Source organism: Nicotiana tabacum, chromosome 22, assembly GCF_000715075.1.
Source record: "Nicotiana tabacum cultivar K326 chromosome 22, ASM71507v2, whole genome shotgun sequence".
Taxonomy (NCBI): Eukaryota; Viridiplantae; Streptophyta; class Magnoliopsida; order Solanales; family Solanaceae; genus Nicotiana; species Nicotiana tabacum.
Genome location: NC_134101.1, coordinates 39,585,363 through 39,602,210, shown reverse-complemented (window position 1 = coordinate 39,602,210; position 16,848 = coordinate 39,585,363). Strand labels below are relative to the sequence as shown.

General features: G+C 40.1%; 1 protein-coding gene across 1 annotated transcript; it reads left to right on the top strand.

Annotated features, from left to right (window-relative positions):
• Positions 1–12,545: 12,545 nt before the first annotated feature.
• LOC107805098 (photosystem II 22 kDa protein, chloroplastic-like) lies at positions 12,546–15,504 on the top strand. The gene is made up of 4 exons (XM_016629079.2): positions 12,546–12,989; positions 13,147–13,263; positions 13,827–14,076; positions 15,188–15,504. The coding sequence occupies exons 1-4, from the start codon at positions 12,777–12,779 to the stop codon at positions 15,430–15,432; spliced, it is 825 nt and encodes a 274-aa protein (XP_016484565.1). The 5' UTR covers positions 12,546–12,776; the 3' UTR covers positions 15,433–15,504.
• The last annotated feature ends 1,344 nt before the right edge of the window (positions 15,505–16,848 follow it).

Below are 16,848 nucleotides of genomic sequence, written 5' to 3'. Positions count from 1 at the left end.
AAGAAGACTAAATAAAGAAATGTAAGAGGTGGTCAAAAAGGAGATCATAAAGTGGTTGGATGCCGGGGTTGTTTACCCCATTTCCGATAGTTCGCGGATCTCTCCGGTGCAACGTGTCTCAAACAAAGGGGGCATGACGGTGGTCACCAATGACAAGAACGAGTTAATTCCTACAAGAACGGTGACCGGGTGGAGAGTGTGTATGGACTATCGCAAGCTTAACAAAGTCACAAGGAAGGATCATTTCCCACTTCCCTTCCTTGATCAAATGCTTGATAGGTTGGCCGGCCGTGCTTTTTATTATTTCCTTGATGGGTATTCCGGATACAATAAAATTCTTATTGCTCCGGAGGATCAAGATAAGACTACTTTCACATGTTCTTATGGTACTTTCGCATTCTCGCGGATGCCATTTGGGTTATGCAATGCACCAACGACTTTTCAAAGGTGTAAGATGGCTATCTTCACGGACATGCTGGAGGATTTCCTTGAAGTCTTCATGGATGACTTTTTGGTGGTCGAAAATTCTTTTGATGATTGCTTGAAAAATTTAGATAAGGTCTTGGCAAGATGTGAAGAGACAAACTTGGTGTTGAATTGGGAGAAATATCATTTTATGGTTGAGGAAGGCATTGTCCTTGACCACAAAAATTCAAAGAATGACATTGAGGTCTACAAGGCGAAAATAAAGGTGATTTCTAAACTTCCACCTCCAACATCCGTGAAGGGAGTGAGGAGTTTCTTGGGGCATGCGGGGTTCTACCGGCATTTTATAAAGGATTTTTCCAAAGTAGTGAACCCCTTGTGTAATCTTTTGGAGAAAGATACCAAATTCTATTTCAATGAGGATTGCATAAAGGCATTTGAATTGCTCAAGTTCAAATTGACAACTACTCCTATCATCACCACCCCGAATTAGAGCTTGTCTTTTGAGCTCATGTGTGACGCTAGTGATGTGGCGGTCGGAGCAGTTTTGGGGCAACGTGTCAACAAGATCTTTCATCTGGTCTACTATACTAGTAAGACCATGAATAATGCCTAAGTAAATTACACTATGACCGAAAAAGAGCTCCTTGCTATTGGTTTTGCTATAGAGAAGTTCCGCCTGTACTTGATAGGTACAAAGGTGATTGTCCACACAGATCATGCGGCACTTAGGTACCTTATGAGCAAGAAAGATTCAAAGGCTCGGTTAATGAGATGGGTGCTTTTATTGCAAGAGTTCGATCTAGACATCCAAGACCGCAAAGGCAGTGAAAACCAAGTGGCGGACCACTTGTATCGCTTGGAGGTGGAAGGGAGGCCATATGGCGGCCTTGAAATCAATGACTCCTTCCCCGACGAGTAACTTCTAGCCATTTCAATGATCGAGATACCATGGTTCGCTGATTTAGCAAATTATCTTGTGAGTGGTATTGTACCGAATGAGTTCTCTTCAAACCAAAGGAAGAAGCTCAAACGGGATATCCTAGACTATTATTGGGATGAACCATAACTCTTCCGGATTTGTACTGATGGCGTGATTAGAAGATGTGTGCCAGAGGAAGAACAAGTTGAAATTCTTGGGGCTTGTAATTCTTCACCCTACGGTGGTCACCATGAGGGAGCAAGAAAGGCGTCCAAAGTGTTGATTTGTGGATTCTATTGGCCTACTCTATACAAGGACGCAAGTGATCTAGTCAAGCGTTGTGATGAATGCCAAAGGGCCGGTGGAATTTCAAAGAAAAATGAGATGCCCCTCACCACTATCTTGGAAATTGATATTTTTGATGTGTGGGGTATTGATTTTATGGGACCATTTGTAAGCTCTTGTAGGAACACCTACATTTGGGTAGCTGTGGATTATGTGTCAAAATGGGTTGAGGCTGTTGCTCTTCCCAACAACGAAGCTGGAAGTGTGGTGGCATTTTTGAAAAAGAACATCTTCACAAGGTTTAATACTCCGCGGGCCATTATAAGCAATGGGGGTCGCATTTTTGCAACAAAGCTTTTGATACTTTGCTTAGCAAGTATGGCGTCACTCACAAAGTCACTACCCCCTATCACCCTCAAGAAAGCGGACAAGTGAAAGTATCCAACTGGGAGATCAAGAGTATTTTGTCAAAAATAGTGAATGCCAACCGGACGAATTGGTCGAAGAAACTTGATGATGCTCTATGGGCCTATAGGACGGCTTACAAAACACGAATTTGTATGTCTCCATACCGGTTGGTATTCGGGAAAGCTTGTCACCTTCCGGTGGAACTTGAGCATAAGGGTATGTGGGCATTGAAGAAGCTAAATCTTGAGTGGGATGTCGCCTCCAACTTAAGGGTGGAACAATTGAATGAGCTTGATGAATTCCGGTACCATGTATATACAAGTTCTTCCTTATACAAGGAGAAGATGAAGTACCTCCATCACAAGTATATTCGGAACAAGGAGTTCAAAGAAGGTGATCTTGTATTATTGTTCAATGCTCGGTTACAAATGTTTCCAGGAAAGTTGAAGTCTAAATGGAGTGGCCCGTTTGAGGTTGTGAGTGTGACAACATTTGGTGCATTAGACTAGAAGAATAAAAATGATGAAGTGTTTAGAGTCAATGGTCATCGGGTGAAGCATTATTTGGGAAAAGTTAATGATGGCCACATTGTGGCCTTGATTCATTTCAAGTGATTGATAGTAATCTGCGTTGTGCCGCGGCATTAAATCAGGCGCTTCTTGGGAGGCAACCCATGTTTTTTTTGTTTTTCTTCTTTTTTAGATAGGTCTTGTTTTGTGCTAACTGGTTTTGAAGTATGTTACAGGAATGAGTGTGCTTTGCAGGAACTGTGCTCAGGAAAAATGCTAAGTGTGGAAAAAAATTCGGATCACATTTATTGTGCGGACCGCACAATCTTGATGGCTACAGCAGAAAGGAGTCTGCGGCCGCACAACTCATTGTGTGACCGCACAACTCATTGTGCGACCGCACAACTAGAGATAACAAAATTGCAAACTCTCTGAAGTTTGAATTGCAGAGAAATGGCCGATCTGCGGCCGCATAAGGAATTGTGCGGTCCGCACAAAAAAATCTGCGGCCACACTCAGAATTTTGCGGATCGCAGATCGACAAAGAGGGAAGCAGGTGACAGGTAAAGAGTGCGGACCGCACATAAAATTGTGCGGCCGTACTCACCTGCTAATCCTTGCCCTAAAATCGGCCAACTATAAATAATGACCCTCTACCACTGTTCAAAACTTTACACACTCTGACTAGTTGACACCAATGCAAGCACAGTGCACTCAAATTGATTCATTCATCTCGCATTCACTTCGTCACCCTAGATTCTTCCCTGCATCATTCATTACTAGTGTGTTCAATTCATGTTTAGATTTTTTCAAATTTCTTAATTTTTGTTCTTCATTAGTTTAGTTATTTTTAGGCCTAAATATCAAAATTAATCATCATGTGTGCTTAAATTAGTGTGGGAAACTTCATACTTGTTAATTGGGGGATGGGTAGACTGTGCATCATGTTTAATTTGCCAATACTATGTCTAAATTTTTCAAAAATTTAAAAACAAAACCTAAGTTCAGTGCCATCTAACTTTGAATTGTGCGGCCGCACAAGAAATTATGCGGTCCGTAGATCCTTAGGCGAGGGCAAGGTCTATGCATTGATTATGCGGACCGCACTAAAAATTGTGCGGTCCGCAGAAAAATGTGTGCAGCCGCAGATCAAAACTTCAGAGAATTGGTATTTCTGGGCCTTGAATTGTGCTGCCGCACTCAAAATTGTGCGGACCACACTTCAATTGTGAGTCCGCACTTCCAAAATTGTGCGGTCCACACAAGCCATTCTACGGTCACACTCAGAATTGTGCGGACCACACTTCCCCTTCCTGCCCATTGTTTTGTCTGTAACTATTTTATAGTCTGTGTTTGAACTTTAACTGACTCATGTTGCTATATATTGCAGACAATGGTTAGCTCACGGGGACGAGGTGATACATCCAAGAGGAGGGGTGAACCCTCCCGAGGTCGAGGCAGGGGTACCCTACCACTCTCCGTGCAAAAAGTGATTAGGAAGAAGGCAACAATAGGCCGAGGTAGACAGCGGGAGCCCTCCGAATCAAGTTCATATTCCCCGTCTAGGGAAGCATCGGAGGGCAACTCAGTGCAAAGGCAGCCTGTTGTGCCATCACAACCACATCTGTCCCAGGACAGATACCGATTGAGAGATGATCCTACCTCTTCTAAGAGTACTTCTGAGGGATCGGAAAGGAACAGTCAGGCTACGGAGCCCTCATCTACTCATGCCCTCGTCGTACCAGTCATAGTTGATAATGATGAAGATATTCTGGATGACTGTCGGGGGGATGATACCAGAGTTGCATGCCTGGAGAGGTCAAAGAAGAAGGAAGTTTGGGAAAATAGGTTTGTGATCCTGACTGCATTCAACAGGTTCCGAGAGTAGTGGCCTCAGAGATCGCTCACACTTAGGCGTCAGTTTATTTTGAAAGACTTGGATAAGCACAATCCAAATGTGTTAAGACAATTTCGGGAAAGAAAATGGTGGAAGTGGTTCACGAAAAGCGTACTGGATGCCAAGGAGCACTTAGTCCGGGAGTTCTACGCCAATGTGGAGCACATCAAGAAGGGGACTAAGGTGACCAAGGTGAGGAACCTGAAGGTACGATTTGATTAGAGTACCCTGAACACTTATTTGGGGCTCGAGGATATGAAGCTGATGTAGTATTTAGAGAAGTTCGCACTGGGTGATGCAATTCGCCCTTGGCTAGCTGAGATACTAGCAGCTCCAGGACCACCACCACCACGGATCACAGCAGAGGTTCCTATTCTGCGGAACACCCTCAACTTTGAAGCAAAAGGGTGGCAAATATTTGTGTGCAGTCGCATAGACCCAAGCCAGAATGAAAACATTCTCCCAATCCCTCAAGCAGTCCTAGTTGCTTCCATCATGGTAGGGTACCCAATCAATGTGGGTGCCATCATGTCGGCCAACATGTCTCTGGTTGTCAGGCAGGGTGAAAGCTCCTATCCGTCTCCCAACACTATCACAGAGTATCTCACGGATGCGGGGGTGGAGCCCAAGAGCTTTGATACGAAGGTTAGGGTTAAGCAGCCCTTCTCCTCGTACTCTCTGAAGGACCCAAGGAACCCTAAGAATAAGGGCAAAACGACTACTACCGTAGGCCAGTCTGATGAGCCATTAGTGGTAGTTGCTGATTCTGCTGCTATGCCTTCTACAGCTTCCATGCCTTCCACAGAAGCCGGGCCTTCCACCGAGACAGCTGTCATGCCACCACCTCCATCTTCAGGGCCATCAACATCAGTACCAGTGCCTTCCTCCTCCACTTATCCACTTACTGCGCTGCGAGTCTTCTAGACATTGGCGAGTCTCAACAACTGGATGCAGACAGCTACTACAAAGCTATCCGGCCTATCCAGTGTTGTTGCAACACAGTCTTCTGCCCCAGCACCCCAGGTTCCTCCGTCAGTGGAGGAAATATTGAAGAATATACTGGATAATCAGAAGACCATCATGGATACCTTGGTGGCACATGGGGGAGCAATTGAGGAGCTTGGGAAGCAGGTGAAGAAGATGAGGAAATATTAGGCTTCGAGGAAATCAATTGACAAATTGAGACGAGAGGTGACCAAGATAGCAGCCGCTTGAGATCTTCCATTTGACTTACTGATGGAGACAAATCTATCAGTACCAGTAGACCCAGCAGCACCACCATTACCAGTGGCACCAGCTAGCCAGTCTGAGGAGCCAGACCTCGCTGTCCACACGGCTGAGGCGGTGCTACAGATGTTCACCAACCCAGCTACTCCCCGAGCAGAGGATGGTGAGATCCAGTTGGAGGATCCTGAGGGAGGTGATGCTGCTATGGACACTGAGACCATATAGGGAGTCCTCTCCACTCTTTCCCTTCCTTGTTTTTATTTTTTTAAGCATTGAGGACAATGTTTATTTTTATTCAGGGGGGTGGAGTCTATTTTGATTTGATATTTGACATTGGCCTGTAATAACTGATCTCTTTTTATTTTTATTTTCATTATGTATATATTCTTCTCTCTCTATTGATGTTTATATTCTTTTTCCCTTTCTCGGTTTGTATATTCATTTTTGCTTTCAGTAGTTTATTTCATAGCTTCTTTATTCTGTTTTCTTAGTAGTCTAGCTTCTTATTTACTTTAATAGCTTCTTTTTGATTTAGTAGCTTCTTTTTATGTTTTGATGATCAATAAGCCTTTAGTTTTCTTAATGCCACGGTTCTTTCCAAAGGTAGTTTTTGTGTGAACCGGGTGACTCTTCCCAACGATGGATGGCGTGACAACCTTCTTAAGGGATTGAGTCCGTTTTTGATATTTAGGTAAGAACAGTAGTAATAATGAATAAGAGGACCTAATTGAGTCGAACTAGAAGATTCAAGCATGCTTCACTTGGTACCAACACACTTAACTACATGCTTATGATTAAAAACAAGTTCTTGGAAAGAATTAGCTCTTGTTAGTGACCTTGTGACTCTTGCGTTGACTTAGGCAATTATCGAGTGGTTTAGTTGAACCATCAGTGATTTTCAATCTTGAATACGGTTATTGTGGGCCCTCGACTCTATCCTCTTTAACAATCAAGCTGTGTGAGAGGTGAGATATTTTGTTGCAAGTCCAAGTACCCATGTGAATGGTCTAGAACGTGCCTCGAATGTGTTTTAAGCGAAATTTTAAAATTTTCTTGGCTTGAGAAGTGATTATAGGCTCTCCTTGACCCGTTTTAAATTTTTTCATGGCCCACCAATGATGTTATCCCTAGTCAACCCTTTTGAGCCTAAAGCCTTTCTCATTTGATAACTATGTTATAAACCTTTACCCATTTTGTAGTGACCCTCTCTTGGCACCCGAGCTTTTCTTAACACTCATGAGAAGCAATTGGCGAAAACATAAGTTTGGGGATAGACGAGGAGTTTGAAAGTGGTATCAAGATACAAAAATAGAAAAGAAATTAAAAAAAGGCAAGGCAAATAAAAAGAAAGAAAGAACAAAAGAAAAATACAAAAAGAAAGTGAATAAATTGAAGAGTTAAAGGATTCAAAGAAAAGAAAAAGGGCAAAGCATGGAGGAAACAAAGAAGGAAAAAAATAAATATCATGACCAAGAAAGAGTGATATCAAGTCTCTCTAGTTCTCCTAAGGAAAGAGAAAATGACACAAAGAGTCGGCAAAGCATGAGCCAAAAAGAGAAAATGGAGTGCTTAAGGAAATATGAACCCGTTCTACTCTAACATTTCCTACCTCAGTCCAAAAGCCTTCATTACATGCCGAAAAAGCCATACGTGATTTCAAGCCGAGTGAGCTTACATTAGTGGTAATTTATATGAGGGGCAAACATATGGTACTTAGAGCCGTACTTGTGGCATTCTTTTGAGAGAGATGGGTGAACTTTTCACAAATTCTTGAATTGAGTGCTTCATTCTTAAATGAGATAAGCTAATAGAGAGTAGAGGAAGAGGAGTTTGGGATCCACAGTAACCTACATGAAAGAGCGAACTTCCTTGATGAGTAAGTCAACTCTTGATACTCAAGTGTCACATTAGAACTATTTGTGCTTAAAACTTCAAATCATTGCTTTGTTGATAATTCATAAGTGTTGTGGGTAATTGTTGGTCCCAATTGATGTGTGTTTGCTTCATCTTAGATTAACTAGAATAGTTCTTTTCTTGTGGAGGTGGGAATTACCTTATTTGCTCGAGGACAAGCAAAAGCTTAAGTTTGGGGGAGTTGATAAGTGGGGATTTTGACTACTTATTTGCGCCTTTTGACTTTTGTTTTGGATCAAAAATATTTAAAAGTATTTCCAAAAATTGATGAAATATGCTTACTTGCAGGAGTATTGAAAAATGAGTCATTACGATGAAATCAAACTCAAGAGGAGTGCTTTGGAACAAGGACAAAAATCAAGCACAAAAAGCTAAAGTGTGGACCGCAGAATTCTGTGTGCGGCCGCAGAACATGAAGAAGAATTAACATAGCTGCAATGTAAGGTGTGAACCGCACAATAATTGTGCGGCCGCAGAAGTCAAGGTTCAGAGAGTTCCAACTCCAAGCCCAGCAAGAACTGCGGACCGCACTATAATTGTGCAGCCGCAAAAATCAAATATGCGACCTCACACAGAATTGTGCTGTCCGCAGAACTCAAGAGACGCGGTCGTAGTGCAGAATTGTGCGACCGCAGACCCTACTCCTGTCAAGAGCTGAAGCAAAGTGTGGACCGCACACAGAATTGTACGGCCGTTGAACCTCCGAAAGGGAAATTTTGTCCGAAAATTCCAGCTTTGTATAAATAGACTACTTTCACGAAATTAGGTCAAGTTTTGAATACCAGAAAGTCTGTAGCCATTTTTATTTACTCTTTTAGGCAACTTTAGTTTATATTGTTGATTTTACATTGGATTTTCATCTATTAATCATTCAATATGAGTTTTATCATCTTTTCTTCTTTATTTTCTTCAATATCCACTATGAGTAGCTAATTTTCTAGATAGGGTTGTGACCAAACCCTAGTGTGGGAACCTAATGGATGTTTGATTTAGGGCTTATTTACGGTTGGGTGTGTATTATTTAGCCTAGTTTTTTATATAATTGTGGAATTAATGGTTGCAAACATTGGTTCAATCCTATTTGACTTGGTCTCTACTTGAGAAAGAGAGACTTAGTCTAGGAAAACTCGGCTAACAAGGTATTGGGATGAAATCAAGAGATTGATAGTCCCAATTAAAGGGTTGAACCTAGAGATAGTAAAACCCGACTTGAGCAATTTGTCAACTGTTTAGTTCAATACCCATTTGGATTTGAGAAAGCCAAATTGGGCAAAACTACTCTCTTACCGAGAGGTATTGAGTGGGTATTTGAGTGTTGATTGCTATAATACACCCCGACTAACGAAACTCGCTCTAAAGCCCACAACTCGTTAGCAAAACACCTAGGTGAAAGTCACATCCCTTAACCTTTTACATATTTGAAAAACAACAATAAAAATATTCTTCTCTAGTTTCATATTTTTCAATTGCAATCCTTAGTATAATTTTAGAAGTAAAATCAAAACAACGTTTGTGGCAGTGCAACTTAGACAATTCACGTGCTTAGACCAAATACATACCACTAATCCCATCTACGCTCCATGTGGATTCGATCCCGACTCCTAGTTGGATATTATTATTGTAATCGACCGCTTCACAACCCCAAATTTGAGGTGTGACTTGGGCGAGATCAAGGACACCTTGTTTTGGCCTCGCCTAGAGTCCTGCTAACATAATATATAGGAAATTGCATACATTCTTCTTCCCGGACTAATACTCCACTTACCGCTATCTCGGATACCGCTAAGTACAGGTACAACTGCTCGTCTGCCTTCGGAGTATGAAGCAAAGGTGGACTCGAAAGGTACCATTTGAGTTCTTCCAAAGCTTGCTGGAATTTCGGGGTCCATGAAAAGTTATTCTTCTTCTTTGGCAATGAGAAGAACTGATAGATCTTATCGGAGGACCTTGATATGAACCGACCCAGGGCGGCTATACGCCCGGTTAACTTTTGAACGGCCTTGACATTGTCCACTAAGGTGATGTCTTCTATAGCTTTGATTTTGTCGGGATTGATCTCGATTCCCCAGTTTGACACCATGAATCCAAGGAACTTCCCGGACCCGACCCCGAATGTGCATTTCTCCGGGTTAAGCTTCATATTGTATTTCTTCAGTATGTTGAAGGTTTTCTGCAAATGTTTAACATGGTCCTCTGCTCGCAGGGACTTAACTAACATGTCATCAATATAAACCTCCATTGATTTACCTATTTGTTCTTCGAACATCCGGTTTACTAGGCATTGGTAAGTGGCACCAGCGTTCTTTAGTACGAACGACATTACATTATAATAATAGGTGCCGTATTTAGTGATGAAGGAAGTTTTTTCTGATCGCCCGGGTCCATCCGGATTTGGTTGTACCCAGAATAAGCGTCGAAAAAGCTGAGTATCTCGTGGTCGGCCTTTGCATTGATCATGCGATCGATGTTAGGCAAAGGAAAAGAGTCTTTAGGTCATGCCTTGTTCAAGTCTTTGTAGTCTACACACATTCTTAATTTATTTTCCTTTTTAGTCACTACTACTACGTTTGCTAACCAATCCGGGTACTTAACTTCCCGAATGGAACCTATTTTAAGGAGTTTGGATACCTCGTTTTTGATGAATGTGTGCTTGACTTCGGGCTGAGGCCTCATCTTCTGTTTAACCGGGTGGAAATTCAGGTCCAAGCTCAGCTTGTGAGTGGTTATTTATGGTGGGATACATATCATATCAAGGTAGGACAAAGAAAAACAATTTATGTTAGCTATAAGGAATTCAATGAGTTTCTTCCTAAGCTCGGGAATTAGCCCCGTGCCCAGGTATACCTTCCGATCGGGAAAGTGCTTGATCAATCTGACTTGCTCCAGCTCCTCAACCATTGACTTGGTGGCATCTGAATCGTCAGGGGCTATGAACGACCTAGGGACTCCATAATCATCATCCTCGCCTGTCTCCTGCTTTTCTGGTTCAGTCGGGGCCAATGTCGGTGATTGCTATTTGGTTTATTCCTTAGTAACCAAACTCAGGTTCTTTGATATCGAGAGTGCGGATATCGGGGTCACATCATCGATCGCGAACATTTCTTTTGCGACCGGCTATTCTACGTAAACAGTCTTGATCCCTTCCGGTGTGGGGAGTTTCAACGCCTAATGTAGTGTCGAGGGTATTGCCCTTATGTTGTGAATCCATGGCCTTCCGAATAGAGCATTGTATCTAATATCTCCTTCGATCATGTAGAACTTTGTTTCCTGAACGATTCCGATGGTGTTTACTAGCAAGGTTATCCCCCCTTAGTAGTCTCATATGCCATGTTAAATTCGTTTAAAACTCGGACTGCATGCACTATTTGGTCTTGTAGACCCAACTGTTCCACGACCCTCGATCTGATGATATTGGCCGAGCTACTTGGATCAATTTAGGGGTGCTTATCGGGGGAATTAGACTAATCAAGCGGATAGTTACGCTTAACGGTTCGACTTATCGGTTATTGGATTATAAATATAGTGATCCTCTAGCCATCCAATAAGACAACGGACTGATTGGTATCAGATTAGATATTATCAGGCGGTTATTAAGAGGTTTATCGGCTAAACCAAATAAAAATAATTGGTATAATATTGAAATGGATTCTTTTTTATGGGTGATTTTATTGACTGACTTCCTGTTAGCATCCTAACCGACCTGATAAGCCGGATAGAATTGAAAATTCCGGTGGAAAAGATATAAATTGGAATGGACATCGAGTCTTAGGAGTTCTTGCTACCTCAAGATCCTTAGGAAAGTATAAATATAAAAATCCTTAATGGGTTAACGGTTTATCCGATAAAAAAATTGAGTAATCCACCCCCAAACCGTTAATCCGTTAATTATAAAATCTCAATCTGTTCACCGTCCATTACCCCGATAATCCGATACCAATAAGCCAATAAGTCATCGATTCGGTTCGGTTAACGATTTTGGTTCGGTTTTGAACAGGCCTAGATCAATTAACACATGCTTAACTAGAGATTTATTTATGAGTACAGATATTACCAGTGCATCATTATGTGATTGCACGATGCCTTCAATGTCCTCGTCGTTGAAAGATACGGTTCCCTCCAGTACATAATCTCGAGTCTGTGCTTCCCTTGTATTGGACACCTTAGTGCGCTTTAACATCGGCCCTTGGGGGACGTCAACTCCACCAATGATCATGTTAATGACGTGCTGAGATTTCTCTTGCTCGATATGCTTGTTGGAGTCCCTATTCCTCAAGTGATTTTTGGCTCAATCACTCAGAAATTCTCGGAGATGTCCGTTATGGAATAATCGGGCTACTTCTTCTCTCAACAATCTTCGGTTTTGTGGTCGTGAGTGCCGTGATACTTACACATTAGGTTGGGGTCCGTTTGGGCAAGATCGGATTGCAATGGTCGAGGCCACTTAGTATCTTTGATGCATCTGATGGCTGATACGATGCCGGCAGCATCGACGCTGAAGTTGTACTCCGATAACCTTGGTGCCTCCTTAGACCCGATGGGTCTGTCGAAACCATTTTTGCTCATGAGTCCTCGGTTATTATGACCTCGATCGCTCCTTCTTTCACTCCTCGCAGGGTTGCGTCCGGACCCATTACTCCTTCGATCTCCATTGTATGGTTGATAATGTTCTCCGAAGTCTTCAATCTTCAGATCGGCCCATGAGGATATGGCCCCGATATTCCCGAGGCAGGTGCCTTACACGAGCCCTAATACGAGGGATTTTTCGTTTTGACTTTGATACAATGCGGTCATGTTCTTGCTCTAATTTGCTCACCGGGAAGACGAGTCATGCAACGGGCTTGATTTTACCCGTTTACCATAATAAAAGTATATACGTAGACATTTGATTTGAGAACCAAGATACAACCAAAAAATACACAACAGGCCGCACAAAAGAGGGACATTTTACTTCACAAGCGCACAAAGTACATAGGTGGACGTGGTCGCTCTATCGACTCTCACTTTCTATCCTAGTTCAGTGATAACAATCTCAACCTCAAAAATCTCCAGAATCAAAATAAATGGACACCATTCATTTTCTATAAAAACCAAGATATCATAAAAAATTAATGAACTGAATTCTTGTTCAAACTTCTTCTTCTTCTAACTTTAAGGGAATTCAAGTTCTCAAGAGCAAAAAGAAAAAGACATGGCTCAAACAATGTTGCTGACAGCCAATGCCAAAGTTGATTTAAGGAGTAAAGAATCCTTAGTCGAAAGACTAAAGCCTAAGCCTTTGTCTTCTTTCTTTTTGCCTTCTCTTCCTTTGAAATACCCTTCTGCTTCTTCTTCTTCTTCTTCACATTTCGCAAGTACTACTGTTGCTCTTTTCAAGTCAAAAGCTAAAGCTCCTGCCAAAAAGGTTAGCTAATTACTGTTGAAAAAAAGTCATTATCCCCTTTAATTATGTATTTTGTTTATTTTCATTTACCGTCTTTCTTTAATATAATTGGGCTAAATTGCATATGCAATTTGTTGAATATCTTATTTTTTTTAATTTATTTTTGATGGAGCAACAGGTTGTACCAAAGCCAAAGGAAAAAGTTGAGGATGGGATTTTTGGAACCTCAGGAGGAATTGGTTTCACTAAGCAAAATGAGCTCTTTGTTGGCCGTGTTGCTATGATTGGTTTTGCGGTGAGTATTTCGATTAATTAGTTTATCATAATTTTTTAATGGCTCTTAAAATAAAAATAAACATAGTACTTTTATTATTCTACTAAAGGCTCAATATTATAGTATTTACATAGTTAGACAAATAAGTCGCATCCCAAGGCCAAAGCCTTATTTTATTGAACAGGTAACGGATAATGTGGTATCAGTTCGGAAAAAAAAAAATTCGGACTCAATGCATGTATCATAATTCATAACATATAGATTTGTCGTAGTTGAGTGATAAACCCCTATATTAATTAAAACTTTGTGTTGACTTGCACTTATTGCTATTATATAGCTTTGTCTAGTGATAATTCAATGTAAAAAATAATATTATGTACTAAAACTCTATGTAGAAACATATGACTTGCGCGCGCGCACACACGCGATTGTTAGACCCTTTCAAATGCGGACGAAAAGTATGAGAAAATATCCTTTACATTTAGAAAATAGTTTGACACTTCCTTCTTAATAAGTAGTAAAATTTAAGTAATATTTCTTCCTATAAATACATTGTGCACCACTAATGTAATGATGTTATATAGGCATCTTTGTTGGGAGAAGCAGTAACAGGAAAGGGAATTTTGGCACAACTGAATCTTGAAACTGGAATTCCAATCTATGAAGCTGAGCCACTACTTTTGTTCTTCATCCTATTCAATCTGCTTGGAGCTATTGGAGCTTTGGGAGACAGAGGAAAATTTATTGATGACCCTGCCCCTGCTACTGGTCTTGATAAGGCTGTTATCCCTCCTGGCAAAGGCTTTAAGGCTGCTTTGGGTCTTAGGGAAGGAGGTAATAATAAGCTCCTCCTTTTCTTGATATATATTTTTACTTTATTAGGAAGCGGATAATATTTTTAACAAAGTACTCCTAGTATGTCCAAAACACCACGTGAAATATAGATGTTACTAAACCCTTCGGGTGGCCTAATTAGTTGAGCAAGGGACTTTCCAAATAGGAGGTCTAGAGTTCGAAACCATTTGCATGTCTCTTCAGTCGAGCCCGTCGCATGGGGTTTGCTATTAGTAGAGTTTATCCTGTGCGCACCCGAAAGGTAGCGGCCAGCAGAGGCGTATCTAGGTTAAAGGGTATGGGTTCACGTGAATTCATACTCTTCTCCCTAAACCATGTATAATAATGTCATATTTCTTCAAAATTATTTAAATATATGTGTGTGCACCGATGCTCAAAGACTCCTATGATGCAATTATTATTTGGTGCACCTCTACAAGTGACATTGACAGTTCAAATCCCACACCAAACGGTCTCGTTTTCGGTACGAAGTATAGATATATATGTGAAACTTACTAAAATTTTAAAAAGAATATAATTTTAAACCTATAATTTCAATAGTGTAGTGAGTTCATGGTAAGAGACTAAAGTTAAACATGTCAAGTGTAAATTCTAAATCTACCTCTTCACAACAGTGCACCCATCCTCTTGAAATCCTGGATCCGCCTCTGGCGGCCAGAGGCGGACCTATGTGTTACAGTGAGGGGTCACCGACCGCGTAAAGTTTCGGCAGAAATTTTGTATATACAAATGTATATATCTTGAAAATAGTTAATTTAAGGCCCTTGACACCCTGAACAGTAAAATCCTTTTGGGTGCACTGATTGAGCATTATATTATGCCTCGTCACGTAAAAATCCTAGATATGCCTCTGGTAGCGGGTACGGGATATATATTTTAGTCTTTTTATTAATTGAGTTGTATCAGCTGCATTTAAACAAAAGATACTCCTTTTTAGGAGTAAAATTATCTACACTATTTTATAGTGTTTGAGTTGGTTTCAAGAATCAACTTGTAGTATACTATAAACATGTACATTATGAAAGAGGTGTATAAAATAATCTTTAGTTGGTTTGGCGTTGGATTTAACGAAAGCGTTGTATAAATTCAGGTCCTCTATTTGGATTCACAAAGGCAAATGAGCTGTTTGTAGGAAGATTGGCACAACTGGGAATTGCTTTCTCTATTATAGGAGAAATTATCACAGGGAAAGGAGCTTTGGCACAACTTAACTTTGAGACAGGTGTACCAATCAATGAGATTGAGCCCCTTTTGTTGTTTAACATTGTCTTCTTCTTCATTGCTGCCATAAATCCAGGAACTGGCAAATTTGTCACTGATGAGGAAGAGGAGTGAAGACAGACCAGTTAGTTTCTGTGTGGCTTTTGTGTAGCTTTTTCCAATAAACTTAATTTATATTTCTTCTAACTTGTGTGCACTCCATCGCGATTATCTTATTTAATTTCCAGAAAAATAAGTAATATGGAAGTTCAAATGATTGGAAGTTGAAGAGTACCGTAAATGGCTACTGTGATGATAAAACAATTCTGTCACATTTCCTCTCACGGTTCATGAAGAACTTCAAAGGTCAAAGAAAACAAGTGTGATTATAGCAATCTAAAATTGGGCTTTTTTCCTTCTATATACAATATTTCAAACTTATTTACCAAAAATGTGATTTGTAATTTACCTGCTATAACCATGATTTCTTCCTTTAAAGTGTCTCCTTCTAGCTGAGTTTTCCTTCTTTAAAGCGTGATTCACGCAAAGGGGACGCAAAGAAAAGAACATGGGTTTGCAACGGAAGATTCGATGAAGTGAGGGTGAAGATTGAATAAAGCGGCAATCTCCAATAAAGGTAGAGATAAAAACGAGGTTGAATAGAGGAAACTAATACCATTTCTTCTTTTGGCTTTTTGCCCTCACTAGTGTCTCTCTCTTATTTGCTCGTCCAATGAGATGGTCTCTATAAAATTGACACAACTCTTACGAACCACGAATGGAATTGTACTTGTACTTTCTATTAGGAGTGGTACTAAAGTGAGAATCAGCGTGTAAAAATGTTGAAATTTTGAGTTCATTAACTTTTCACCCTTTTATAGTCATTGCCAAAGTTGCTATAGGGCGGCAAAGCAATCTGCAAAATTGAATCATTCATTTTTCAGTTCAAACAAACATGATTCCGTGCACATGAGTCGATTTGGAATTAGTTATCTGTTTTTTTAATAAATCAAGTAAGAATGAGTCGATTTGGAATTAGTTATCTGTTTTTTAATAAATCAAGTAAGAAAACAATAATGTATGGTACAACAATATACAAATTAAAAATATATTTATTACAAATTTGCTAAATTTACAATAACATACAGATTAAAAATAAATTTTATGCAACTAATTATACAGTATATAACTTATTTACAACTTATCTACAACTTTCATACATAATTCTTACCAATTAGATATAACTACAACATCATACAACTTATATACAATTTTAATACAAATTTTATACAATGTCTTTTATACGTATTTTGTATATGGTTTGTATGCGGTGTGTTCTTTTTCTTCTTCTTCTTCTTCTCTAAAATTCTCCTCTCTTAATATAATTTTGATACATATCAACAACTTATATGTAAAAAAATATTATTTATAACTTAAATACAAGTTTCATACAACGATTTATACAATATATAACTAATCTTGTATTTCAACCTGAAATTCAGGAAAACTCAACTCTAATCTTCGCCAAACATCCTCAAATTTGAGATATAA